A 22,897-nucleotide genomic window follows, 5' to 3' on the forward strand; every position below is an offset into this window, starting at 1 on the left:
TATCAAAGAGGGAGGCATGTTTGGTGTGACTCTGAAGGAGTGCAGGCAAAAAGTTTTTAAATGCCCCCCCCCCCCCTTTTTTTTTTTTTTGCAATGGCCTTACAGGCATAGTAATGATGAAAATGAGCTCAGCACACCAGAATGCAGTGTGAATAATTAATCGCAAACAATTTTGTAGCGACAGTTTTGGTCTCTATCAGCGCCAGCTCTGAAGTGCACATTCTGGACTAAAATATTCCTGATGTCAGCATCGCCAGCCACCATTGGTCATTCTTCTGAATGACCACTAGATTTCGTGAGGTCACATTAATTGGGAAAAGTGTGCTTATATCGAATTATATTTTGTAATTATAATAATTATATTGTATTATGTTCCGCTCAATGCCTCTGACTTGAAACTTGCTGGAAGGCATCTCGATGCCCGTAAAGCAAATTATATTGACAAAAACAGAAGCTTGGGCGAGTTGGTAATCCATTGCATAGAAACAGCTCGAAATGAAACTGGGACAAAAGGACAACACAAGGATGATCATTTGTACTCGGCTCTTGTCCTTGTGTTTTTCCTATGCTCCAGTCTTGTTTCGTGTTGTTCCTGCGCAAGTCATATTTTTGTGTGTTTTTGAAATTTTGTGTCTGTACACCCTAATGCACAGTAAAATTGGTATACACTTTTTACATTTTGGTACACTTTGACTGAATGTGATATGACCAAACCATAGCAAAATTTCTTAATTACTTTACTAAGATATGTCTGATATGATTTATGAAGCTGTGTTTGCCTTTTTTTTTATAGCCACCAACCTGATAAATAAGAATATTTGAGAACAATAATAACTGCACTGCTCATGTTTTCATTACTACGTGAAAAAAAAAAAATCACTTTTACCGGCACCTTTTCTTTATTCGAGTTACTGTGGACGTGAAACTAGATAAAAACAAATCGAAAGCAAGCCAGAATTTCAGTGCCGCTATCTTAGCCTTGACCACAAAGTAAATGGGAGGTCTAACTCTAATGCCTGTATGTGACTGGAAGCGAAGAGCAGAACCTTTTGCCGGTTCATTCATCCGCACCCAGTCATATCTTGTTTGCTCTGAAGAGGTCTAGCACGAAAGCAGATAACTCGTTCGCGCTATCTCTGGAAGGCCTCCTCAGAGAGGGAAGCAGAAGCGGGCTGAACCGTCTTCAAGAGCGGCAGCAATGATGCAGCTTGCTTGCATTGCACTGCTGTTTCTGATCTCTGGTAAGTTCTGCTTTCCGAGTTTGTAACGTCGTTTTTTTTTTTAACCCTGTCCTTGGTGTATTTTGTGCATTTTAGCAAATGCCTTTTTTTAGCATTATATGTTTATGCAAGTTCTGGAATAGTAGCTGGGGTGATCAGTGAGGGAAACAACTTTTCCACACGTTTGCGGTTGTCACCATTGAGCTACGATGATTTTGCTTTTCCCATTTAAATTAACGAATGATACACAGGCTTAAATGGCAATAAGGCAGGCAGTATTTAATCGTGTTTGTGCTTAAGCTGCAGTTATTTTAGCCCTTCAGGCATCCTGCTTTAGAAGTATAGTTGTGCTAGTTTGGGGAGAAGCACACCTTTCGAAATGTGTTGCTTTGCAGCCAGAGGCCAAGAGTTGCCTGACTGGGGTGACTCGTACCAGGTGAAAGGCATTCTGTACTTGCCCTATGCCGAAATCCGGGAGCCGTTCACAGGCTACTACGATGCAACACGCAACACCAGTCGCATCGACTACTACAATGGTATGTGTTCTCACCGTAAGCCCTAACAATGTGCATTTTGTAACCAATGGTTCCAGCCTCTAGGCAAAGTCTATTTTCGAGAGTACTCTGACAAAGTAGGTGATTGCGGTGGCACCCAAAGTAGGTGATTGCGGTGGCACCTTTAAGCTCCCATTGACTAGCGTGCTTCATGCTACCTTGACTGAAGAAAGTTCTATCCAAATTTAAGCTTGCTTGATGAAATCTTCAAGCTTCGTGAGCATGTTTTGTTAGAGTGAAATGTTTTAGGGGGCCAATTCGCAGTTTTGCTTGGTAATCTTGCTCCAGGTTGTGAGAGACACATTGTTGCAAGATTTGGGAGTGTTCAAGATTATTGCGAAAACTGATATGTAGGGTGGAATGCTGAAACATTATAGCTTTACTGTGTACAGTTTATGTACGTAACTCATTATGCTGGTCGCACGTGTTACTTTCTAGCTACATAATGCAGCACACGTGATTCCCCTCATTGTACAGAGATTAAGGGCTGCATAAATGCCATAAATATGAAAACACCACTGGAAATCATACCCTGCGGCTTCAAAAACTTTTGAACGAGACTGTACTTTCATATTTAACTGTCAAGGTGAGGGTTTGGGGATGGGGGTTCACCTTTAAAAAGGGAAAAGTGCAGGGCCAGAAAGAAGTAGGGGATAAACGTGCTAACAACCTGCCCTTGATATCAAGCTTCCTCAAGAAATTGAGAAGTCTGCAAAAAACGGAGATCATTCAGTAGTAAGGCCTCGATTGTATTAGCACACTGCCTGCCAGCCTTCTTGAATGACAGTAGACTTCCTTTGAGACAAGCTTGAAAGGGACTGAAAATTTGTGCATCTTTACAGAAGTGCCCCCTAAAAAGCTGTGTCCAGATATGCTTTGTATAGAAATAATAAGATAACCTTTGAAAGGTAGGGTAATTGCAATGAAAGCAGTTTTTCTGTTTTCTGCCTTGTTTTGCACTTGTGGTTTTTGTGACGAGTCCCCCCCACCCCTCATTTTTGTGTTGTCGTAGCTGCTGATGCAGGAGCGTCATCTTCAGCCTCTGCTGAGGTTTTATCTCCGACTATCATTGGGAGCCACTTGTCAAGCCGCGTGGACGAGCATTTCTTATATATGCTGGGCATTGTGTCACAGCATTAAGATAATGCCTGGTTAGATTCTCACATGAGCAGTCTGCTCTATTGCTTGCATCAAGGAAGGGCTGACGTGAGGGCAGCAGATTACAGTCCTCTTGTCTGTAGCTGGCAACCCATTGTGTGGGGTTCATTTTTTTGTGGTGGAAAAAAAAAACTGCAAGGAGTGATTTCATTTGGCTTTCATTTTTGTTCTTTGGATAGCTGATACTGCTGTTTTGTTGCATTTGCTCAGAGTCACCCTGCACAGTAGCTTAACAATGCTTCCACTTTCGTTCTGAGCCTTTGTTTCTGCGTGCTTTCTCTATCTCACTGGATACCTTATCTGTTCTTGGTTTTGTGGCTGGTCTTTTTCTTACTTTTCCTTATCACCTCCATTCTTTTCGCAAACACTTTCATAAAATGAAAGCTGAGCAAAAAGAAACTGCAGTCGTTGCATTGTACTCTTACCTAAAGGTTTCAAGAAAAGGGATATCACCTGTCACACCATCCATGTGTCGCTCCTCCTTTATTGAGGGTAGCTGATTAGACCTCCTCGATCTCTTCGTGCTTTGCTACAAACACGTGACATGGCAGTTTAGTAGGGGTGTGCGAATAGTACATTTTTTTAACTGAATCGAGTATGATTAGTGTACGTCTGCTACTGAATCGAATTCCAATAGTATGTTTGTTCTGATAGTCACTAGTTTTGCAAATAATTGCAAAAAACAAGTAGTAGTGTGTGAAACATCAGCACTGGCGCTGTGAGATGCTGCTATCCTGTGGAGTTCTAGTTATCAAGACACTGCACTATAATCTCCTCTAAAGAGCTGCAACATGAATATATTATTTTAAGTCTATGAACATCAAGTTAAGAGTGTCAAAAAATTCTACGCTCTTCATAGGCACACCTAAATAATCAGAGTCACACCTCAGGAAATAATCATCGGATCCATACCTCAGGACATGAGATGGGTGATAATACATACGAGGAATGGCTTCTGAGATTGGGCATTAAGGCAATGTTGCTTAGCTTACCTAAGCCTTGCTACATGGTCGAGTCTTAACAGGCTATGTATGAGCATTATGAACACTGGCACACTATTTAACATGTTGCGGCACTTAATCCTTCATCCCACACATTCCGGTCTCTGCAGGATGGTACTCAGTGTTGATATGGGCCTTTTTTTAAATAGCTGTCAAAGAAAAATACTTCGGTGAGGAGGGCCTTATTCAAACCTCGTGCCAGTTATTCGGAAAGCGTTGGAGACGTTCATAACAAAGCTCACTTTGGTTCAAACGTTTTCCAATAGACTAGTTGATTCATTCATATAATCAAATATGCAGATAGTTAAATCTCATTACAAGAGACACTTGAAAATGGTTTGGTGGGTTTTCCTAGGTCTGCCATGTTAACAACATTGCATACAAGCGACATGTCTACAAAAGACACTCTGTTGCTAAGGCCTTTTTCAGGTCCCTGGAATAAATTCTTCACTATTTAGAAGAGACTCAACCCAGGTGTGCTCATGCAATGCAGCTGAAGCATACCAATTGATAAATGATGCACTTCAGATTCCCTTAGCTAAATTTTGTTCCATATCAGCATAGTTTTTGTTGTATATGTCAGGAACTGAGAAAGAGTGCTTCTCCATTATTGGGAAGTCAAAACGACTTCGTTTCAGCCACTGGCATTTCATTACTGTCACCTTCGAAGTAAATCAAAGTTCAAAGTGCAAAGCATATTTAACTCCTCGCTGTTAAAATTTGATCACAAGATGAAAACTTGGAATCCCGATGCCTTTCTTTTTGTGGACAATGCTTCTTGCAGCACCAAAGTTCTCTTGCTCAAAGCCACCGAAGTTATTTTTTCCCTCCAAACTCCACACTCTACTCTCAACCAGTAGACAAAAGCATTATGCACTCTGTCAAGTTGCTGTACAAAACAAAGTTGGTAGAACGCCTGTTACTCGACGGGCAGCAAGACTGTACAATAGTAATTGATGCAAAGTTTGCTGTTCAGGTGATTTCGGGTGTCTGGAATGGCCTGAGAAGTGAAGCTGTGAAAAACCGTTTCATACATCATCATCATCAGCAGCAGCCTGATTATACCCACTGCAGGGCGAAGGCCTCTCCCATATTTCTCCACTTAACCCGGTTCTGTGCTAGCTGCATCCACTTGACCCCTGCGAACTTCTTAATCTCATCCGCCCACCTAACTTTCTGCCGCCCCCTGCTACACTTTCCTTCCCTTGGAATCCAGTTTGTTACCCCCATGCGACCATCGGTTATCCTCACTTCGCACTACATGTCCTGCCCATGTCCATTTCTTCTTCTTAATTTCCACTAGAATGTCGGTAACTTGAGTTATTTCTCTGACCCACTTTGCATGCTTTCTATCTCTTAATGTTACTCCTACCATTTTTCGTTCCATAGCCCTCTGGGTTGTCCTCAACTTAAGTAGAACTCTCTTAGTTAGCCTCCACGTTTCAGCCCCATAGGTGAGTACAGGCAAGATGCAACTGTTGTATACTTTCCTCTTGAGCGATACCGGTAAGCTGCTAGTCATAATCTGCGAGTGCTTGCCAAATGCGCTCCATCCCAATCTTATTCTTCTTGTTATTTTCTTTTCATGGTCCGGATCTGCGGTTACTACTTGTCCTAAGTAGACATATTCGCCTACTACTTCCAGTATTTCGCTACCTAATGTAAACTGCTGTTCCTTCCCGAGGCTGTTGAATATTACCTTAGTCTTCTGCATATTGATTTTCAAGCCTACCTTTCTACTTTTCCTGTCTAGGTCATCGATCATTATTTGCAGTTCATCCCCCAAGTTGCTTAGCAAGGCAATGTCATCAGCAAATCGCAGATTACTGAGGTATTCTCCATCTACCCTTATCCCTAACTGCTCCCATTCCAAGTCTCTGAATACTTCCTCTAAACAAGCTGTGAATAGTACTGGGGAGATTGTGTTTCCTTGCCTAACACCTTTCTTTATGGGAATTTTGTTACTTTCTTTATGCAGAACTATGGTTGCTGTGCAGCCACTATATATATCTTCCAGCACTTTCACGTACGGCTCGTCTACCCCCTGATTTCGCAATGCCTGCATCACCGCCGAGGTTTCAACTGAGTCAAATGCTTTCTCGTAATCAATGAATGCTATGTATAAGGGCTGGTTATATTCTGAGCATTTTTCTATCACCTGATTGATGGTATGGATATGATCGATAGTAGAGTACCGTTTCCGAAATCCTGCTTGATCCTTTGCTTGATTGCAGTCTAAGGTTGTCCTGATTCTATTAGTGATTACTTTAGTAAATACCTTATACGTAACAGACAGTAAGCTGATTGGTCTGTAATTTTTAAGGTCCTTAGAGTCCCCTTTCTTGTGAATGAGGATAATGTTTGCATTCTTCCATGGTTCCGGTACCGTCGATGACACCAGGCACTGCGTATACAGGGTGGCCAGTTTTTTTAGCACGATATCCCCTCCGTCCTTCAGCAAATCTGTAGTTATCTGATCCTCTCCAGCTGATTTCCCCCTTTTCATAGTTTCTAGTGCTTTCTTGACCTCGTCCTTCGTCACTGGTGGAACGTCTGACTGTTTTTCCCTACCGCCAATCTCATTACGGTCCTGACTACTTTGGCTACTGTAGAGATCTGTATAGAACTCCTCGGCTACTTTGACAATCTTGTCCATATTAGTGATGACGTTGCTTGCCTTGTCCCTTATCGCATACATCTGGTTTTTGCCTATGCCCAATTTCTTCTTTACCGCTTTAGGGCTTCCCCCGTTCTTTACAGCATGCTCAATTTCCTCCATGTTATACTTCCTTATATCGGCCACCTTGCGCTTATTGATTAGCTTTGATATCTCGGCCAATTCGATCTGGTCTGTTGGATTGGAAGCTTTCATACTCTGGCATTTCTTAATAAAATCTTTCGTCTCCTTAGACAGCTTACCGGTATCCTCTCTAACTATCCTACCCGCCTACTTCTACCGCGCACTCAGTAATATCTCTGAAATTATTGTTCCTTGCCTCTAGGGTAATGTCGCCATCCTCAGTTAGAGCTGATTACCTAATCTGTAGCGAGATCCTGAACTCTTCTGCCCTCCCCCTCACCGCTAATTCGTTGATGGGTTTCTTTCTTACTAATCTGTTGCGTTCCTTCTTCAGATTTAGGCTAATTCGGGACCTAACCATCCTGTGGTCACTGCATCGCACTTTCCCGATTACCTCTACATCCTGCACAATGGCGGGGGTTGAACACATTATGAAGTCGATTTCATTTTTAGTCTCTCCGTTAGGACTTTTCCATGTCCATTTCCGGTTCTTCCGTTTGCTGAAGAAGGTATTCATGATTCGTAAGTTATTGCGCTCTGCAAACTCAACTAGTAACTCCCCCCTGCTATTCCTAGAACCAATGCCATAGTCACCTACTGCCTTGTCTCCTGCCTGCTTTTTCCCTACCTTGGCATTGAAGTCGCCCATTAGTACAGTATACTGCGTCTTTACTTTTCGCATTGCCGATTCTACATCTTCATAGAAGCTTTCAACTGCCTGGTCATCATAACTACATGTAGGTGCTTAAGCCTGTACAACCTTCAGTTTATACCGCTTATTAGGCCTAATCACGGTGCCTGCAACCCTCTCATTAATTCTATAGAATTCATCTATATTACCCGCTATATACTTATTGACAAGGAAACCTACTCCTAGTTGTCGCCTCTCTGGTAAACCTCGATAACACAGTACATGCCCATCCTTCAGTACAGTATATGCCTCATTCGGCCTCCTGACCTCACTAAGCCCTATGACATCCCCTTTCATGCCCTCTAGTTCCTCTAACAGCACTGCTAAACTAGCTTCACTAGCTAGGTTTCTAGCTTTAAACGTTGCCAGGGTCAGTTTCCAATGGCGGCCTGTCCAGCGGAGCCAGGCATTTTTAGCACCCCCTGCTGCGTCACAGGTCTAACCGCCGCCGTGGTCAGTTGTTCCGCAGCCGCTGGTGACTGAGGGCTGGGGTTTTATGGAGCTTATCATAAGAGGTTGCGGCCAATTACTGCACCAGGGTGGCCAACTCCTGTTCTGGTGCGGGAGTGCGTTGCCGGAGGTGTTCACCGGCATCAGGTCGCACTCCAAACCTGTTTATGCAATTCCATCAACACGCGGATTTTTTTTTTCATTTGGTGGAGAATTGCGCAGCACTGGGATTTGAACCCCGGTCCTCTTGCATGCGAGGCGGATGTTCTACCGCTACGCCACCGCTGCGCCACAAGTTCGCTGATGGTGCGAACTTAACAAGCAGGCTTTAAATGTGATGACATAATGTAAGAGGGCCCATATATGGTTACTGTGTAAAGCTTCCTTGAAGATGAAGCTTTGGCAAGCATCCGAGAGACTGCTGAGGTACCAGAATCTATTGAGGAATTCGTATCTGCAGATGCGGATCTTGTGTGCTTCCGAAGAGCTTACAGACTGTGCAATTCTCGCGCAAGTAATTGGCACATGTGCCATAAAGGATGACTACGAGGACACTTCAGAGGAAAAGTGTCAACATCTGAGAGTGAAAAGCATGTAAGAGTGCTTCAAAGGTATTAGAACTACAGGAAGGCTTGCAAAGTGAAGTGCTTTACTACCAGAATTTGGGAAGGAATACATTCTGCACTCACAAAAATACATACTAGCATGAATAACATCTTTAAGCTTTCCTGAACAATTCCCTGTTAATGCACGTGAATGCGTTTATATGCTGATGTGCAATTAACTGATCAACACAGTGCTTTTAGAATTTTTGGTTACAAGAGACATCTTTTTCGGGTCCCTTGAGTATCTCTTGTAACGAGGTTTTACTGTATTCGATTCACTATATGAAATTTTAAAATAATCACACACTGCAGTGTAATATCTACGGTGGTGTTCTGCAGAAGACAAGGCTAGGATTTTAATTTTCAGACATGGTGACAGCATTTTAATGAATTATAATACAAAAATGTTTGTGTGCGGGTGAAGCTAAGAAAACAAATACAAAACCGTTCATCACACTGTACGTCTCGTGACTCAGAAGCTTTTTTGGCATGTAAACGTGCAATAATTTTTACTTTGCTTGGTATATCTCTCTTCAAATTTTTACTAGTTAAAAACTGGCATTGGTTAGTTCTGCTTAAACTTTCAGTTCCTGAGCTGACAAAAGAAATGACATGGTACATCACAGGTCGATCACCATTAGCATTCCACTTGTTCTGTGTTTGCGCTATGTGGCACAACTTTAAAGAAAGCTGTGAGTTTGTCCACCCTTCTGGCTTTCATACATTTCAGCACGTATTGCATTGTTAGCTTGTGTTTGTTCTTTTTCACGCCTTATATATTGTTTGTCCTGAAATAATGCAAGGGCACGCTTGCTAGTTTACTGGTTTACAAAGAGCATTCACGACCACCTTCCTTCATCTTTAAATACATTAGATACAATGTTAGCAGTGTCCCTCGAAAGAAGAATCTCCATTTGGTCAAACTAAAGTGGACGACGTACAAATAAGTAATTGCAGTAAATAAATTACAGCTGCAGTCTTTTAGCGTGCGTGGCGGTGGCTTGATATATTTCTTTCATCCGTACCTGCTCTAGAATAATATTGATCGGTGTATGTGTGATTTGGTGCTCACATCTGTGTACGCTCTTCAAGACATTCCACTTTTGCACGCTCTTTATCATGGCCTCTCTTCTCTTACAGGTATTGTGCAGACAGTGCAGCTTGCTCCAGGCTCGGAGTCGGCAGAAGGTTATCCCTATGGCGTCAACTACAAGATAGCCTACATGCCGGACCCTAAGACATGGGAGTCAGTTCGCACCTGCTTCCAGGTCAACGGCACAGAGAATGTCACTGTGTCCCTGCAGAACGTGCTGCCAAATGTCACGGGATTCACGGTGAGGGGCACGTTTGTCACTGAAGACTGGGAATATGTTATCTTTTGCAGTGGCCCACAAGTCAAAATTTCAACTGAAGGCTGCTCACATGTTCCTTGTTCTGTCGTGTCAAGTTTTCAGGCTGAAGAGGGTGTAGTGTTTTCTCAGCTTGTCAAGCTTTCTTTACTGATGCCAACATGCCTGGGTAAATGAAATTTGTATTCCTCTGACGTTGGGCAAGCGTGATAGTTTTGTGCTACATCAGTGATACCACAGTACAGCCTGGTAACCAATACTGCCAAGGAAGAAAAATTGCAGGCTGAACTCAAAGGGCAGTGTAATAGTTTCATTAATGCCATTGCTGCTTTGTATAAGCTGCTTCCCTGGTCTTGACATTAATGGTACGCTGCTTAGCCAGCCACAAACCATTGTGCTCGATCTTTTATTATTTTTCTATTCTGAAGGCATATGTAAGAACGTAACAGCTTGCTCTCCTCTTATCTTGAACAAGCAAGTTGACCTGTTGTGTCGTCATGCTCAGAGATGCAGGAAAACTTTCCCAGCCAGAACCAACGCTAGAAAAAACGTGGGCCTTGTTTTTGACCCTCTCTACGACATAAGTTGCGTGCATGGTCACGCAGCTTATGTCACACAAACACACATATAGAAGCGAATAGATGGAAGTAGTGGACACCTCAACATTATTTAAGAAGCAACACAGATGCACGCACCACTGTCGAGTGAAGCCTGATACTTTAATGCATGCAGGCAGCCTCCCACGCAGCAGCGGCTGCTCTCACTGCCACCACAACTCTGTACCCAATCCTGCACCTGTTTCCTGTTCTTTTCATCCCTTGCTCCACTCAGTTCTTTCAGTGCTCTTTCTTCCTCAACAACCCATGCCGCCTTCTTCCTACATCTATAACCACCTTCTCCTTTGGTTCATTGAAAAGCGGGCTTCTCATGGCGGCTTCTAAGTTTGGTGCTCAAGGTCTCTGGTTACCCTGAATAGCTCTGGAAAATAAAAATTCATGCTAATAGTTCTGAACATAACGTGAGGGGCATTCAGAAGCATACTTTGACGTCTCTTCCAAAGTTTCACAAATTGTTTGTTTTTAATCTGCGGAGTTTCATCCATTTTTTGTTCTCAATCCGCGGAATTCAAGGTTTTCCACTACAGAAAGTGAAAGGAGTAGACACACCGAAATTTGTTTGCACTTTTGTTTCTTGTTTGGAACAGTGTGTAAGACAATATTGTCTATGAATAACAATGCAGAATTCTCCTACACCACCAAAAATGATCCATAATTATTAATTAAATTTTTTTCTCGTGCAGTTTCAGTCTCGTTTTCACCCACTGAGTGACAGCTGTGATGTTATATACGCGCTTTGATTGTGCGAGACATGAAAAAACTCCGATATAATCGCTGCTTATTCATGCTTTGTTATTTTAACTTTTGGGCAGGTTTGCATAAGTATTGGAGCGAATAAAATGAACAAATCAGTGACCATGTTGCATTTTTTGTACATCTCATGTGACTTCAGCATGTCAGTGACGTCACGGCCATTGTTCTTCCTTTCAAACCGAAGCCAAAACTGTGTGGGGAAAAATTTTCAATTACAACTTACGTACTGCAGTCTCCGCCGCTTTTCATATTTAATTATGGGCTGCACATCATCCCACAGGCATATGCACAACGAAAATTTGGTGTCTCTAGGCATGATAACCGGTGGTCAGTTTTCTTTAGGTGCCTCCGTTCATAAACTTCTGCCCTAGTTATTCGTTTACCCTCAGGGCCAGAGTCATAATATGCTGCAGTATCTTCAGCAGTGTCGTTTTTTCCTGTATGTTTTCTTAGCAGAAAAACATGCCACCCGACCTCAGCATGATCTTTTCCTCCCCTGTCCTTTTCAGTTTGTGCGCAAGGAGTCTTGCTGGTCTGGCAACGACGAGCTGCTCGCGCAGTACGGCCGGAAACAGTGCGAGCGGTTTCAGGAGACTGTGTCCACTGAAGGTCGCGTAAGCAAGTACACGCTGTGGCTGTCAAGGGATCGCGATGGCAGTGCCATTCCGCGGAGGTACCTGATGCGCGGCTACAATACGTTGCTGGGCTCCCATTTCGACAAGTATGAGCTGCTCTACTACAGGTTCTCCAGAGACCCCATGCCTCCGAGCATCTTTGACGTCACCACCCTGATCAGTGAGTGCACTCTTGCTTAATTTGACATTGCTAATTGCGCTGTGCACACGCAGTTGGCAGCAAATGGTTGCAGGACAATCAGGAACAAATTTATTTGCGGCACTGCCTCATGGTTACTGTCACTTGAGTTGGTCCCCGTAGATGAAGTGTTCACAATCTTCCGATACTTGCAGCATTTTGTGTGACATGTCTGAGAATAAATTTTGTGTGTATTGTATGTGTTGTTTATATACTTGCATGTATTGTGTGAATGAAATAATGAATTTATAATTTATTCAAAAAGGAAGATCAGAGACCATGGGATGGGGAGGGCAAGTGTGTTCTGTAAAGTGTCTAGTTCCACTGCTTTTTTTTTTTTTTTTTCCATTTGCCAAGTGTGGGGTCAGTGGATGCTGTCAAGCCTGCATTTGAGGCTTTTTGTTTGCTGTACATGACATCAGTATTGATGGAGGTTGATGGTGGGAAAAAAATTGATTTAATCTTATTTGGTCACAAGTAGCATGTACTAAGAACATGTGTCCCGCAAAATTTTAATTGCTATAGTACAGTTCAAAATGGTTGACCGAGAAAGAAGGAGAGGAAAGGACTCTACAATGTGCTTATCCCAGTGCTCTGCTGGAGTAAAGTTGAAGATACTGTAGTACCGAATGTAAAGGTAGTATATTGTTATGAGGAATAAACTGCAGAAGAACGGAAATCTGAGCTAGTTGGTGCATTGCAAAATCAAAAAACAGCGCCGCTACTTGAGACAAACAGAGGAAGAGAATAATGGACAAGCGCTGACTAACAACTGAAGTTTATTTGAAAAATACACAGGTAATATACACTTTTTTTCTCAAGGACCAGGATGCATGCGCACCCAAACAAGCAGCAGTCTAATCATGTGAATCCAAATATACAATTTCACTATCATGCAGAAGAACTGCTGGCATGCTCACGCAACTATCCCCTTTTCTATGAATGTGATATGCTTCAGATAATTCCCTGGTTAGTTGGTCCTTATGCCTGTATATTATATTAGTGTTGTTAAAAAGAGGTTTCTTATCAGGAAATTTTGGATCACTATTTAAAGGGCAGTCCCTGTAGTGCAGGGCAAGGTTCGAAGACGGGGCATTTTTCGAAGATATATTATGTTGGCATAGACGGGTGTTAATACATTTACCTGTTTGGCCTATATACCTCTTTCCGCAAGAAAATTCAATGTCATACACCACGCCTTCAGCACATGGTGCGAACTTAACCTGGTGATTTATTTTACACGATCTCCTCTCGCTTATTTTTTGTTGATTCTTCATTCTTCTGTCCACTATGGCACATATCTTAGCAAGTTTCTTGGGGGCTGAAAATACTACATCAACACCATATCTTGATCCTATGTTCCTTAACCTATGAGACAACCGGTGTACGTACGTTATGACCGCATACTTCTTTCTACTGCCCGGCTCCTGTGGCTGAGAACTATCGACTGACTTTAGTTTTCTTAAATTTTATTACAGGCAAGCAAGATTACCCGATCCGGATATGCTGCCAATCTTAATCTGTCAATCTGCTGGCCAAAAATACTGATCATTTCATGCACACATGATTTTAAAAGGGCAGACCCCAAGCACGCGACAGCTATACCACATTTAACCAATTTAGAGTGGGCCGATTTGTAGCTAAGTAACGGCTTCTTCGAACGCTGCCGGAAAAACCAGCATACATGATCTAACTTTAATACTAACCATAAATTCAAAAATTGCAACTCCTTGCCGCTCAGTACCTCGAAAGTAAACTTCAAACCCTGCCCGCAACTATCAAAGACGGGCAGTTCCGGACGAAACGACGGAAATACAAACACAAGCCGAGAAAACTTCGAACAGCACTAGATGAACGTGGCGTGGGAAAAGTATGAATGGCGCGAATCTTATCGGGGTCAGGCTGAACACCAGCAGCATTCACCAAGTGGCCAAGAACTTTGATTTCTCGATGGCCGAAACTGCATATCTTGGAGTTGAGTTGAAAACTGGCGCGGTCGAATAGCTTGAGGATGGTAGAAAGGCGCTATAAGAAAGCAACAGCTTGTAGAGTGGGTCGACAGAATCGGGTTGCAGGTCAGCCGCAGTCATGCCGGAAACAGGATCAGGGTGGGAAGAGGACGACTTAGGAGCGGCAGGTGCAGAGGGAGGGTTGGGAGTTAGCGGGGACAGTTCAGCTAAAGAAATTCCGTTGGGGAGGACTTGTGTCGACAAACTGAAGTTGAGGACAGGGAGAGTGGTGTGATTCTGAGATACGTGTATGATGAGGTGCGGAAGGATGTGGTGACGCTGCAGGACGACATCTGTAATGGGGCACGCCAGGTAGTCTTCATCGGGCACGGGCGGAAAAGGGCAGATCGGAATGTAAACAACAGCTTCAAGAGGGAGGCGGAGATATTTTGCTGAGCAAAGGCGAGGTGGCAGGGAGAGGTCTTCAGAGCAGAGGGGAAGGTCCAATCGTAGAATGCCGGTCGAGCAGTCAATAAGAACTGAGTGAGCGGTCAAGAAGTCAAGGCCAAGAATCAGGTCATTGGGGCATTCTTGAAGGACGGTGAATAACACTGTTGTGTGACGACCAGCAATGGTTACGCGGGCGGCACACATGCCAAGCACGGCAGCAGGGCTGCCATTAGTGACACGAACAGCGGGCGAAACTACTGGCGTCAGGACTTTCTTCAGGTGACGATGAAACAAGGAACTGAGAGCAAAGAGTTGGACACCGGTGTCAATAAAGGCAGAGACAGGAACACCATCCACAAAGACTTCGATGAGGTTAGTATGTGGAGCAAAGGTCAATGGAGTTTTTCAGCCCTGGTCGCGAATGCAGCATCACCTTCGGGAGCTGCATCAGCTAATTTTCTGAGAAGCGGCTGGCATGGGACGGTGAAGAATTGCAACGAGGAAGAGGAGTGCATGAACGTCGGTCGCTTTACCGCTCAACTACATGCTCCACATCATCGTCAACCGACCCAAACACTTAGTTTTTCACTTGCTGAATACCAGCATAGTACACCAGATAACAATATATTTGTTTTTCTTCCTGTGCAGATGACACATGCCGCAGCTTTCCTGGCCCTGGGGCTGAGCGTCTTGCACTGCACAACCCGATGGCCGAATTTCTTGACGGCCACAACGGTCACACTGAGCAGTCATTTGAAGACTTCAAGGAAACACACAGACGCACCTATGATCACAGTGTGGAGCATGACAGACGTCGGGACATCTTTCGTCAAAACCTTAGGTGCGTTCAATTTTTCCCTCCTTTAGAGCCTGTACTCCAAAGTCACAAACAACTTAAAAGGATTGTGCATAGCTTAGCTTTTAGGCTGAAATTCCAGATCATAAAAAGGTGAGTTAGTGCTGGAGGGCAATATGTGCAGTGCATACTAGACAGTGCTGGGCAAGATACTTCAAAAAAGTATCTTCGATACCGATACTCGATACCCTGAAAAATTGTATTTTCGATACTGATACAAGATACAGAATCGAAATCGAGTTTCGATGCAGATACTCGGTGCTGTATCATCGATACTTAGATACATCACTGAAATCCCAACATAATAAAGGTGGTATTATGAAAATTTTATCATGCTTTCTGCAATCTTTAGTGCATCCCTATAGTGCAGTTTTTAAGAAAAGGCTGAAACGAATCCGACAGCACGAAGTTATTCAAGCTCCTCTGTCTGGGCAGCTGACCTTGTAAGAACTTCACACTGGATTGAAGCCATGGTTGCAATGAAGTAATCGGGATGACAAAGGGTGGGAGAGTGGCTAGGGGTACAGGAGTGTGCACATTCCTTACTGCGTGTTTGCCTTCCTTGCCGTTTCCGCTTTGTTCCTTTCTTTCTGCGTGTCCGTTGACGGCTTAGCGGCTTAGTGGTACGCACTCAATGCTCACAAGTAAAAAATTTGGCTCCTTTATTTTTAAATAAAGAGAATCTTGAAATGCGGTTGATTCTGAGGGGACGGGGTATTTGCAGGTAACTGAGGCAGTACTAGACGCCGAGCTGTCTCTGGGCTTGTACTACCGCCTGAGCTCGCGCCCTCAACTCAGTCTCACAGCGGCTTCAATATTTGCAGTTTTCTTTGGTATCGAGTATCGTTAAAATACACGATGCACTAAATATGTATTTTCGATGCCGATACTCCGATACTTTCGTTTTCAGTACGCAATACCTAATACTGATACACAAAATGTATCTAAACATAGTATCGAAGATACATGTATATCTTCGATACTGCCCATGACTGATACTAGACGCAACGTGTCAAGCGAAAGCTTGAAGCACTGTATCATTTACCACAGCACCTCCTCATAAATTCTTGTACTGTAAAGGGTTGCAGTATAGTGGAAGGTCAGTTATAAAAACACCACTGATACGAATTTCAAATATATCCCATCAGCTGTAAGCAGAGCTGCCTGAATGCATTTTCGTTATTTCTGCACGCAGATTTTGTTCATTCTGAATTACACAAAATTTCAAACGGTACGAGTTTTTAGCTGCCACCCAAAATTTTCATCATTAAGATTAAACCTCAGTGTGACGAAGCCTGTAAGATCCATAGTTTACTTGGCACTGTATAGTCAGTGCAGCCGTTTTCAAGCCTGAGCCGTTTTCTTGGCAATTTTGTGTAAACAGCGTGAAACGCAGTGGACATGAAAGAAGACAGGACAAGTGCTGGGATGAGTGCTTGTCCCATCTTCTTTCATGTCCATTGTGTTTTGCGCTGTTTACACAAAATGTCATACCAACTAGCTCGGCTTTTCGTGTTACTACAGTTCTTCCTAATTTGTTCTTTTCATTCTTCGTGTATACTTCAACCTCATTTGATGCTCTTCTAAAATATGAGCAGCTCGTGACTGCAGAATTATTGAGGGTGTTACGCACATGATGCATCACTATAAACCATATGTTCTGAAGATGTGCACTTATATGTAGATTTTGATGAGAAGAGTATAGAATGTTGCATGAGTGGTAGTTTTTTCAATTTTAAACGTTAGTCTGAATACAAACAGTCAACCCTTTTCAAGCTGCCTATGTCTGTCACTTCTAAATTTTTTATATATGGGCCTTTCTCTGTAGACATTTTCGGTCATATCATTCAAGTTGTTCTTATCTATCTTTCCTGTTGATATCTTTTAGTCTAGGAAGTCTGCTGCAGAAATGAATTTCTTATTCTGATTATCAAGTCAAGGCGATAATCTTCTAGTTTTCAAAAGTCAGCTTGTTCCTTTGTTTTCTTATTTTTTTCTTCTTTTCTGTTGAGCACGTTTAACACAAGCGCTCTTGTAATTGTTTTTATACTGAGACCGCAGTATGTACTGAGTAAAATAAAAGTGATCTTGTCGCTTCGTAGGTTCATCGACTCGACCAACCGTGCTAACCTGGGTTACCAGGTGGCTGTGAACCACCTGGCAGATCGCACGCCGGAGGAGATCAGCGTGATGCGTGGACGGCTCCAGTCCAGGGATGGGTCTTCTACCGCAGAACCCTTTCCTCGTTATAAGTTCACTGCCAAATTGCCAGAACAAATAGATTGGAGGCTCTATGGTGAGCAGACTGCATTTCTTAGCTGGAATTATTTACTAATTATCATAGTTTACGCTATGGACAATTGCCTCCAAATCTTTATTTTTTTGGTAAAAAATAATGAACAGGTCATCGTACAGTGGATTTTGGAGTGGCTGCTTGAGGTGGCATTTTTTTTATGCCTAGGTGTGCGCTCTCTGGATGATGCCCTGAAAACGGAGGCTTGACACTGAAGAACAGCAAGTCTTTGCCAAAGGACTGTACTGTTAAAAGAGTAAAATTGACTCTGTGGCTATTTCTGACTATATAGATGCTTCTCTGGCAGCAGAAGGCGTGTGTGAGAACATTCAACTTGAAAATGGTTTCCCTCCATTCCATTCAAACTCGTGTCATCAGGGCTGATCACTGTTTGAAAGTGAATTGCAATGCAGCCTAGCCTCGCGGATCCATGTGGAAAGATTTGCCTCAGATTGCTTGTTTTTGAAAACAGCTGCTGGTGGAGACACACGGACACTTGGTTCTTTTACCTCGTGCACTGTACAAGAGCTCTTGTTTTTGTGAAAGCAGTCTCTTTTTTTTTATTGGAATGTAACTGTATCAATACAGGCCAAGTTCAGTTTTCCCCATTGTCCCTTTAAACACACTGCCATATACAGGGTGTTTCACCCAAGCCTTTCTGCAGTCTTTAAAGATAGCAGTTACAAGGCCGCTTTCTTCAGCATTGTCAGCGGTGTTGTGTGTCAGAATGCAGCCAGGATTTTAACTTGCAGGCTGGTTAACTAATATTGCATAGTTAACTCTCTAGAAGAGATATAAATTCACTACCGCCAACTAAAAATGTCATTTAGGCACGTACTCTCTAGCTATTGCCTTCAGGCTCTTCTTTTATTAAGAGGCTTCAATTGAAGGCCACCATAGGTAATACCCATAGCAGTTTTTAGATTTTCGAAAGTGACATCCTCGTCACCACACCAGATCTATGCCTTTGGATGTGTGGCATGTTGTGACGCGCTTGATACTAGTTAATCAGCCTGCTAGTTAACATGTCTTGCTTATGATCTGACATACACCACTTCTGGTAATTGAAAGAAGTGGTCTTCTCTCAAATTTTATTTTAGAAAATGGGAAAAGTCTTAGGTCAAACATCCTGTATAACTGGGTGCATTATAGTGCTCTTACATTAACTGAGTGCTATCTTCAGGCTGGTCTCCACAGTCTCAGTAACTGCTAAAAGCTTTGCGCATCACCGCTAAGCCATCCTTCTTGCATCGTTTGCCACAAGAGGTGTCTAAAACTATTACAATTAGTTGGCAGCTTGCATAGCTAATGCTTCCCTGGCCTCTCAATCATGCTTGCTTATTTCCTGAAGTGTGTCCGTAATCTTGTGTGTTGCCAATGGCCTATCATAAACCCTGCAAAATCTTTCGCTGCATACTTTCTTTTTCCTTCAGTATGTTTTTATCTAATTTCATGAACATTGGTCACTCTGCAAAGAACCCAAATATGGTGGCTGCCCCACAGCACACTAAAAGTTTTTACAGTCAGTTGCACCTAAACTAAATTGGCACATTCTTTGCTGGTCGTTTCAATCCACCTTTTCTTTTGTAAAGTCACTCAATTAACGAAAACAGGTAAAAGAGCAAAGGACAGTGATTGGAAAACATAGATCATTCAGAGCCTTCACTCCTACCTAACTCATGTCGGGTTTTCTCTTGTTTATTTTATTTTATTTTTTTTAACAGCATAGCCTGTTGAGAGCACAGTGATGTCCCTTGTGTTTGCAGCTTATGTTTGACAGCTTCTTCGCATGTATGACTGATGCGTGACGCTTCTCCTGTGCACTTGCAGGAGCAGTGACACCCGTGAAGGACCAGGCCGTGTGTGGTTCCTGCTGGAGCTTTGGAACCACGGGTGAACTGGAAGGGGCATACTTCAGGAAGGTGAACTAGTGCCGCAGTTACATGTTTCTAAAGCGAAAGTGTTACTATCCCCTTTAAACAAAAACCCGACGCTGGTGTGTCGCTTTCACTGTTCGTCGGCAACCGTCCAAAGAGAGCAAGGTCCGTATTTCAAGTTTGCGCCGTTATTAAAAGTGTCGCCGTCTCCCTGATATCGAGTCATCTGAGTGGTGGAAACACCGAAACAGCCACCACTTCTGCTTCCATGGTGGCAGCATCTACCACCGTTACACGACAGTTGGGCTAACCCTGCTGCCACACCTTTTTGTTCGTTTGTTTGTTTGTTACTTTTTTTTGCGAGGTTTCTGTGAATAGAGCTGATGTGTTTAGTGATGGTTCGCAGTTCTCTTTATTTCCAGACGGGCAAGCTCGTGCGTCTCTCTGAACAGCAGCTGGTTGACTGCAGCTGGAACAGTGGCAACAATGGCTGCGATGGTGGGGAAGACTTCCGTGCCTATGAGTACATACGCAAGCATGGCTTGGCTTCAGATGAAGACTATGGAGCCTACATTGGACAGGTAATGATGCACTGCAGACCTTCCCTTTTGCATAGGTTCACACTAAATAAATTGTATGGTTTGTGGCTGGAAGTGCAGCATTTCCAGTTGTATTACAAAATAGTACCTTTGGGCCTTAAGATGCAATTTTGTAATTAAGGTACCATAGCTAAATTCAGGTTCTCATTGTCTACTTTCTAAATTCTACTCTTTTGTTCTTTTTTGTGGATGTTTGGCAGAGTTAATTGCCTTAATTGCACTGTTCAGTCACCGAAAAAAGTCTAATGTGTATAGCGCTGAGCACTGCTTATCTTTTCAGATTCCTTGCCATAATTTGTTTAAGTAATATTTCTTCAGCTCCAACTTGAAACACTGCATAATCTTTCCTTAGCTCCAACTTAGAACACTGCATAATCATTAATTTTAAAATATTAAAATACTTAATTAATAAGCACAGGCATGTACACACTCTAGGTCTTAAAGCTGCAGTAACTGTTCCACCTAATTAAAAAGTGTGTGACTGACAACTAAACTTGTTACTCCAACAGGATGGTGTTTGCCATGACACTAAAGTGAATGCAACCATCTCCACGATCAAGAGCTACATCAACATCACCAACCGTGATGATCTACTCACGGCACTGGCTAACGTGGGGCCAGTGTCCGTCAGCATTGACGCAGCACTCCGCTCTTTCTCTTTCTACTCCAACGGTGTCTTCTATGATCCCAAGTGCAGTGAGTGATGATTTATTTGCTGCAGTCAAGAGGCTAGCTGCCGCATTTTTCTCTGACGCGGTGACTGGCTCATTGCCGCTCCCTTTTCCTCCACGCACTTCTTCGTATCATGCTACAAATTCTCTCAGAATGTCACATTAACACAGACATGGTAACTGCGGGCAAATTTTACCGTTTTCATTGTCTTCAAAAGAATGAACCTTGTGTGTCTTAGCTTACCTTCTGCGTAACCCTGAAGTCTTATCAGGCCATGCTTCCTAGTGAAGCACACCATCTAAGAAGCACTCCTTTCAAAAACTGCACAACTCTATCGGTACCTTGTTCTTGAGGCACTTGATGTTAACAGAATTGTGGAGATTAGTTCAATTCTAATATCCTCTGGCATTATGAAACTCAACTTTCGTTCTAGATATTGTTCTTGTTTCCTCTCCAATGTTTGTTTTATTTCATGCAGCCCTGTTTACCTCGCTTTGCATTCTCTCAATGCACAGGAAACGACACAGACAGCCTCGACCATGCTGTGCTGGCTGTTGGCTATGGAACATTGCAGGAACAGCCCTACTGGCTGATCAAGAACTCTTGGTCCACCTATTGGGGAAACGACGGCTACGTCCTCATCAGCCAAAAGGACAACAACTGTGGTGTGGCCACTCAGGGTACCATAGTTGAGCTCTAGCAACAGTCCTTTTCGGTGAATAAAGACACTTATCACATTCTGTGCACATTGCATGCTCAAGAAGGAATGCAAAGACTGTTCACACTTGGATCGTAAAAAAAAAAAACTTATTGCCGTTCGGAAGTGGGAAGTAGTTTGGAAATGTTTGCAAGCCTAGAAAGCTCGCGCGAGGCACATTGTGGATGGTACAGCGCAAAAACAAAGGACAAAAAGGAGAACTGTTACCAACTTGGCCAGCTATCCATCCTTCTTCACACAAGGTACTTGTGCATGTGTGGTTTGGCTGTGCCATGGTCGTCAAGAAAGCCCTGCTTTCACACCTTTAGGTTGGACATGGTCACACGCTGCTTAATTCATGCCTTCCTTTTCTTTCACGAGCTGTTAACATTCACATCATGATAAGAAAGTGAATTAGAACCAATTGCACGAGTGTGTGAGGAAGCTAAGAGATCATACCAGATTGCTTGGTAATTAAGATTTATAAGATTGTTTGGGATTTATGATTGAGCATGCAATAAATGGGCAGTATCGAAATATACTTTACTTCAACAATAAAGTATGAACATTCATGCTGTAAAGCATGTGAAAAGTGCAGCTGGGCCCGCAAGCTTGAATGCATGTCCTGAATTTGCTATTAAATACCCCCTAGGCTATGTTTTTGGCTTGTGAAGTGGCATAGCTTGAGTGGAATGCTATCTCTTCTGCCCATGTTTCATTATCTGGAGGAGTAGTTCCATTATAATGCAGATGAAGAAAAAAAAAAAAAATCTTTCTGGGGACACAAGCTTCACTTTAAGGGTATGAACCATTGGCGGCTTCCCTTGTGTATACTTGTTTGTGTATATGCACTTTGCAGGCTGCCTGATCAGTTCAGTTCAGTCGTGTCCGACTCTTCGTGACCCTATGGACCATGTCACGCCACGCTTTCCGGTCTCTCACTATCTTCCTAACATCACATAACTTCATCTGCAGCGCCTCGAGGATGCCATCTAACCATCGCGTTTGCTGCCTACCCCTTCTCCGGCGACCCTCAACCTTTCCCAACATCAAATCTTTCTCCAGCGACTTATCTCTTCTCATCAGATGACCAAAGTAGCTGAGCTAACTTTAGAATTTGACCCTCCAATGAGCAGTCAGGGTTTATGGTCGACAATATCAACTGATTTGATTTGATCTTCTGGCAGCCTGATCAGTAATCGCTTAATCTGTGCCTGTATTATCTCGCACATACTCTTTATCATTCAGTCGTAAGCTACCACATTATGTAAAGGACCACCGGCCATAGATATAAAGCTTTGCTTAATAAGCCGTACGAACGTGCCTGCATGGCCTAGAGGTAGCATGTTTCAGTCTCAATGGAAATATCCTGGAGGGCTCGATTCTCCTCAGCTTCCTATCCGAATTGAGAAGCTTGAGTTGCCAGCTGTTGCCAAATTGGCCGTGTCATCTGGTATCGCGACATCACACAACGTTACTGCAAATTAGTGCCC

At 43.1% G+C, this 22,897-nt stretch overlaps 1 protein-coding gene across 1 annotated transcript; it reads left to right on the forward strand.

The window, feature by feature from the left end:
- Window positions 1–1,085: 1,085 nt before the first annotated feature.
- Window positions 1,086–21,449, forward strand: CtsK1 (C1 family peptidase 26-29-p). The gene is made up of 10 exons (XM_084577951.1): window positions 1,086–1,241; window positions 1,616–1,756; window positions 9,620–9,813; window positions 11,708–11,993; window positions 15,059–15,251; window positions 17,369–17,562; window positions 19,390–19,481; window positions 19,859–20,017; window positions 20,545–20,731; window positions 21,223–21,449. The coding sequence occupies exons 1-10, from the start codon at window positions 1,199–1,201 to the stop codon at window positions 21,405–21,407; spliced, it is 1,674 nt and encodes a 557-aa protein (XP_084434077.1). The 5' UTR covers window positions 1,086–1,198; the 3' UTR covers window positions 21,408–21,449.
- Window positions 21,450–22,897: the final 1,448 nt, after the last annotated feature.

Source organism: Amblyomma maculatum, chromosome 9 (genome assembly GCF_055883805.1).
Source record: "Amblyomma maculatum isolate TAMU_Amacu chromosome 9, ASM5588380v1, whole genome shotgun sequence".
NCBI classification, from domain to species: domain Eukaryota; kingdom Metazoa; phylum Arthropoda; class Arachnida; order Ixodida; family Ixodidae; genus Amblyomma; species Amblyomma maculatum.

Excerpts from the sequence above, each read along its gene's own strand:
- CtsK1 (XM_084577951.1), top strand. The coding sequence starts at position 1,199 with ATGATGCAGCTTGCTTGCATTGCACTGCTGTTTCTGATCTCTG. Across the intron at positions 11,994-15,058 it reads TGACGTCACCACCCTGATCA|ATGACACATGCCGCAGCTTT; the intron begins GTGAGTGCACTC and ends CTTCCTGTGCAG. Across the intron at positions 20,732-21,222 it reads CTTCTATGATCCCAAGTGCA|GAAACGACACAGACAGCCTC; the intron begins GTGAGTGATGAT and ends CTCAATGCACAG.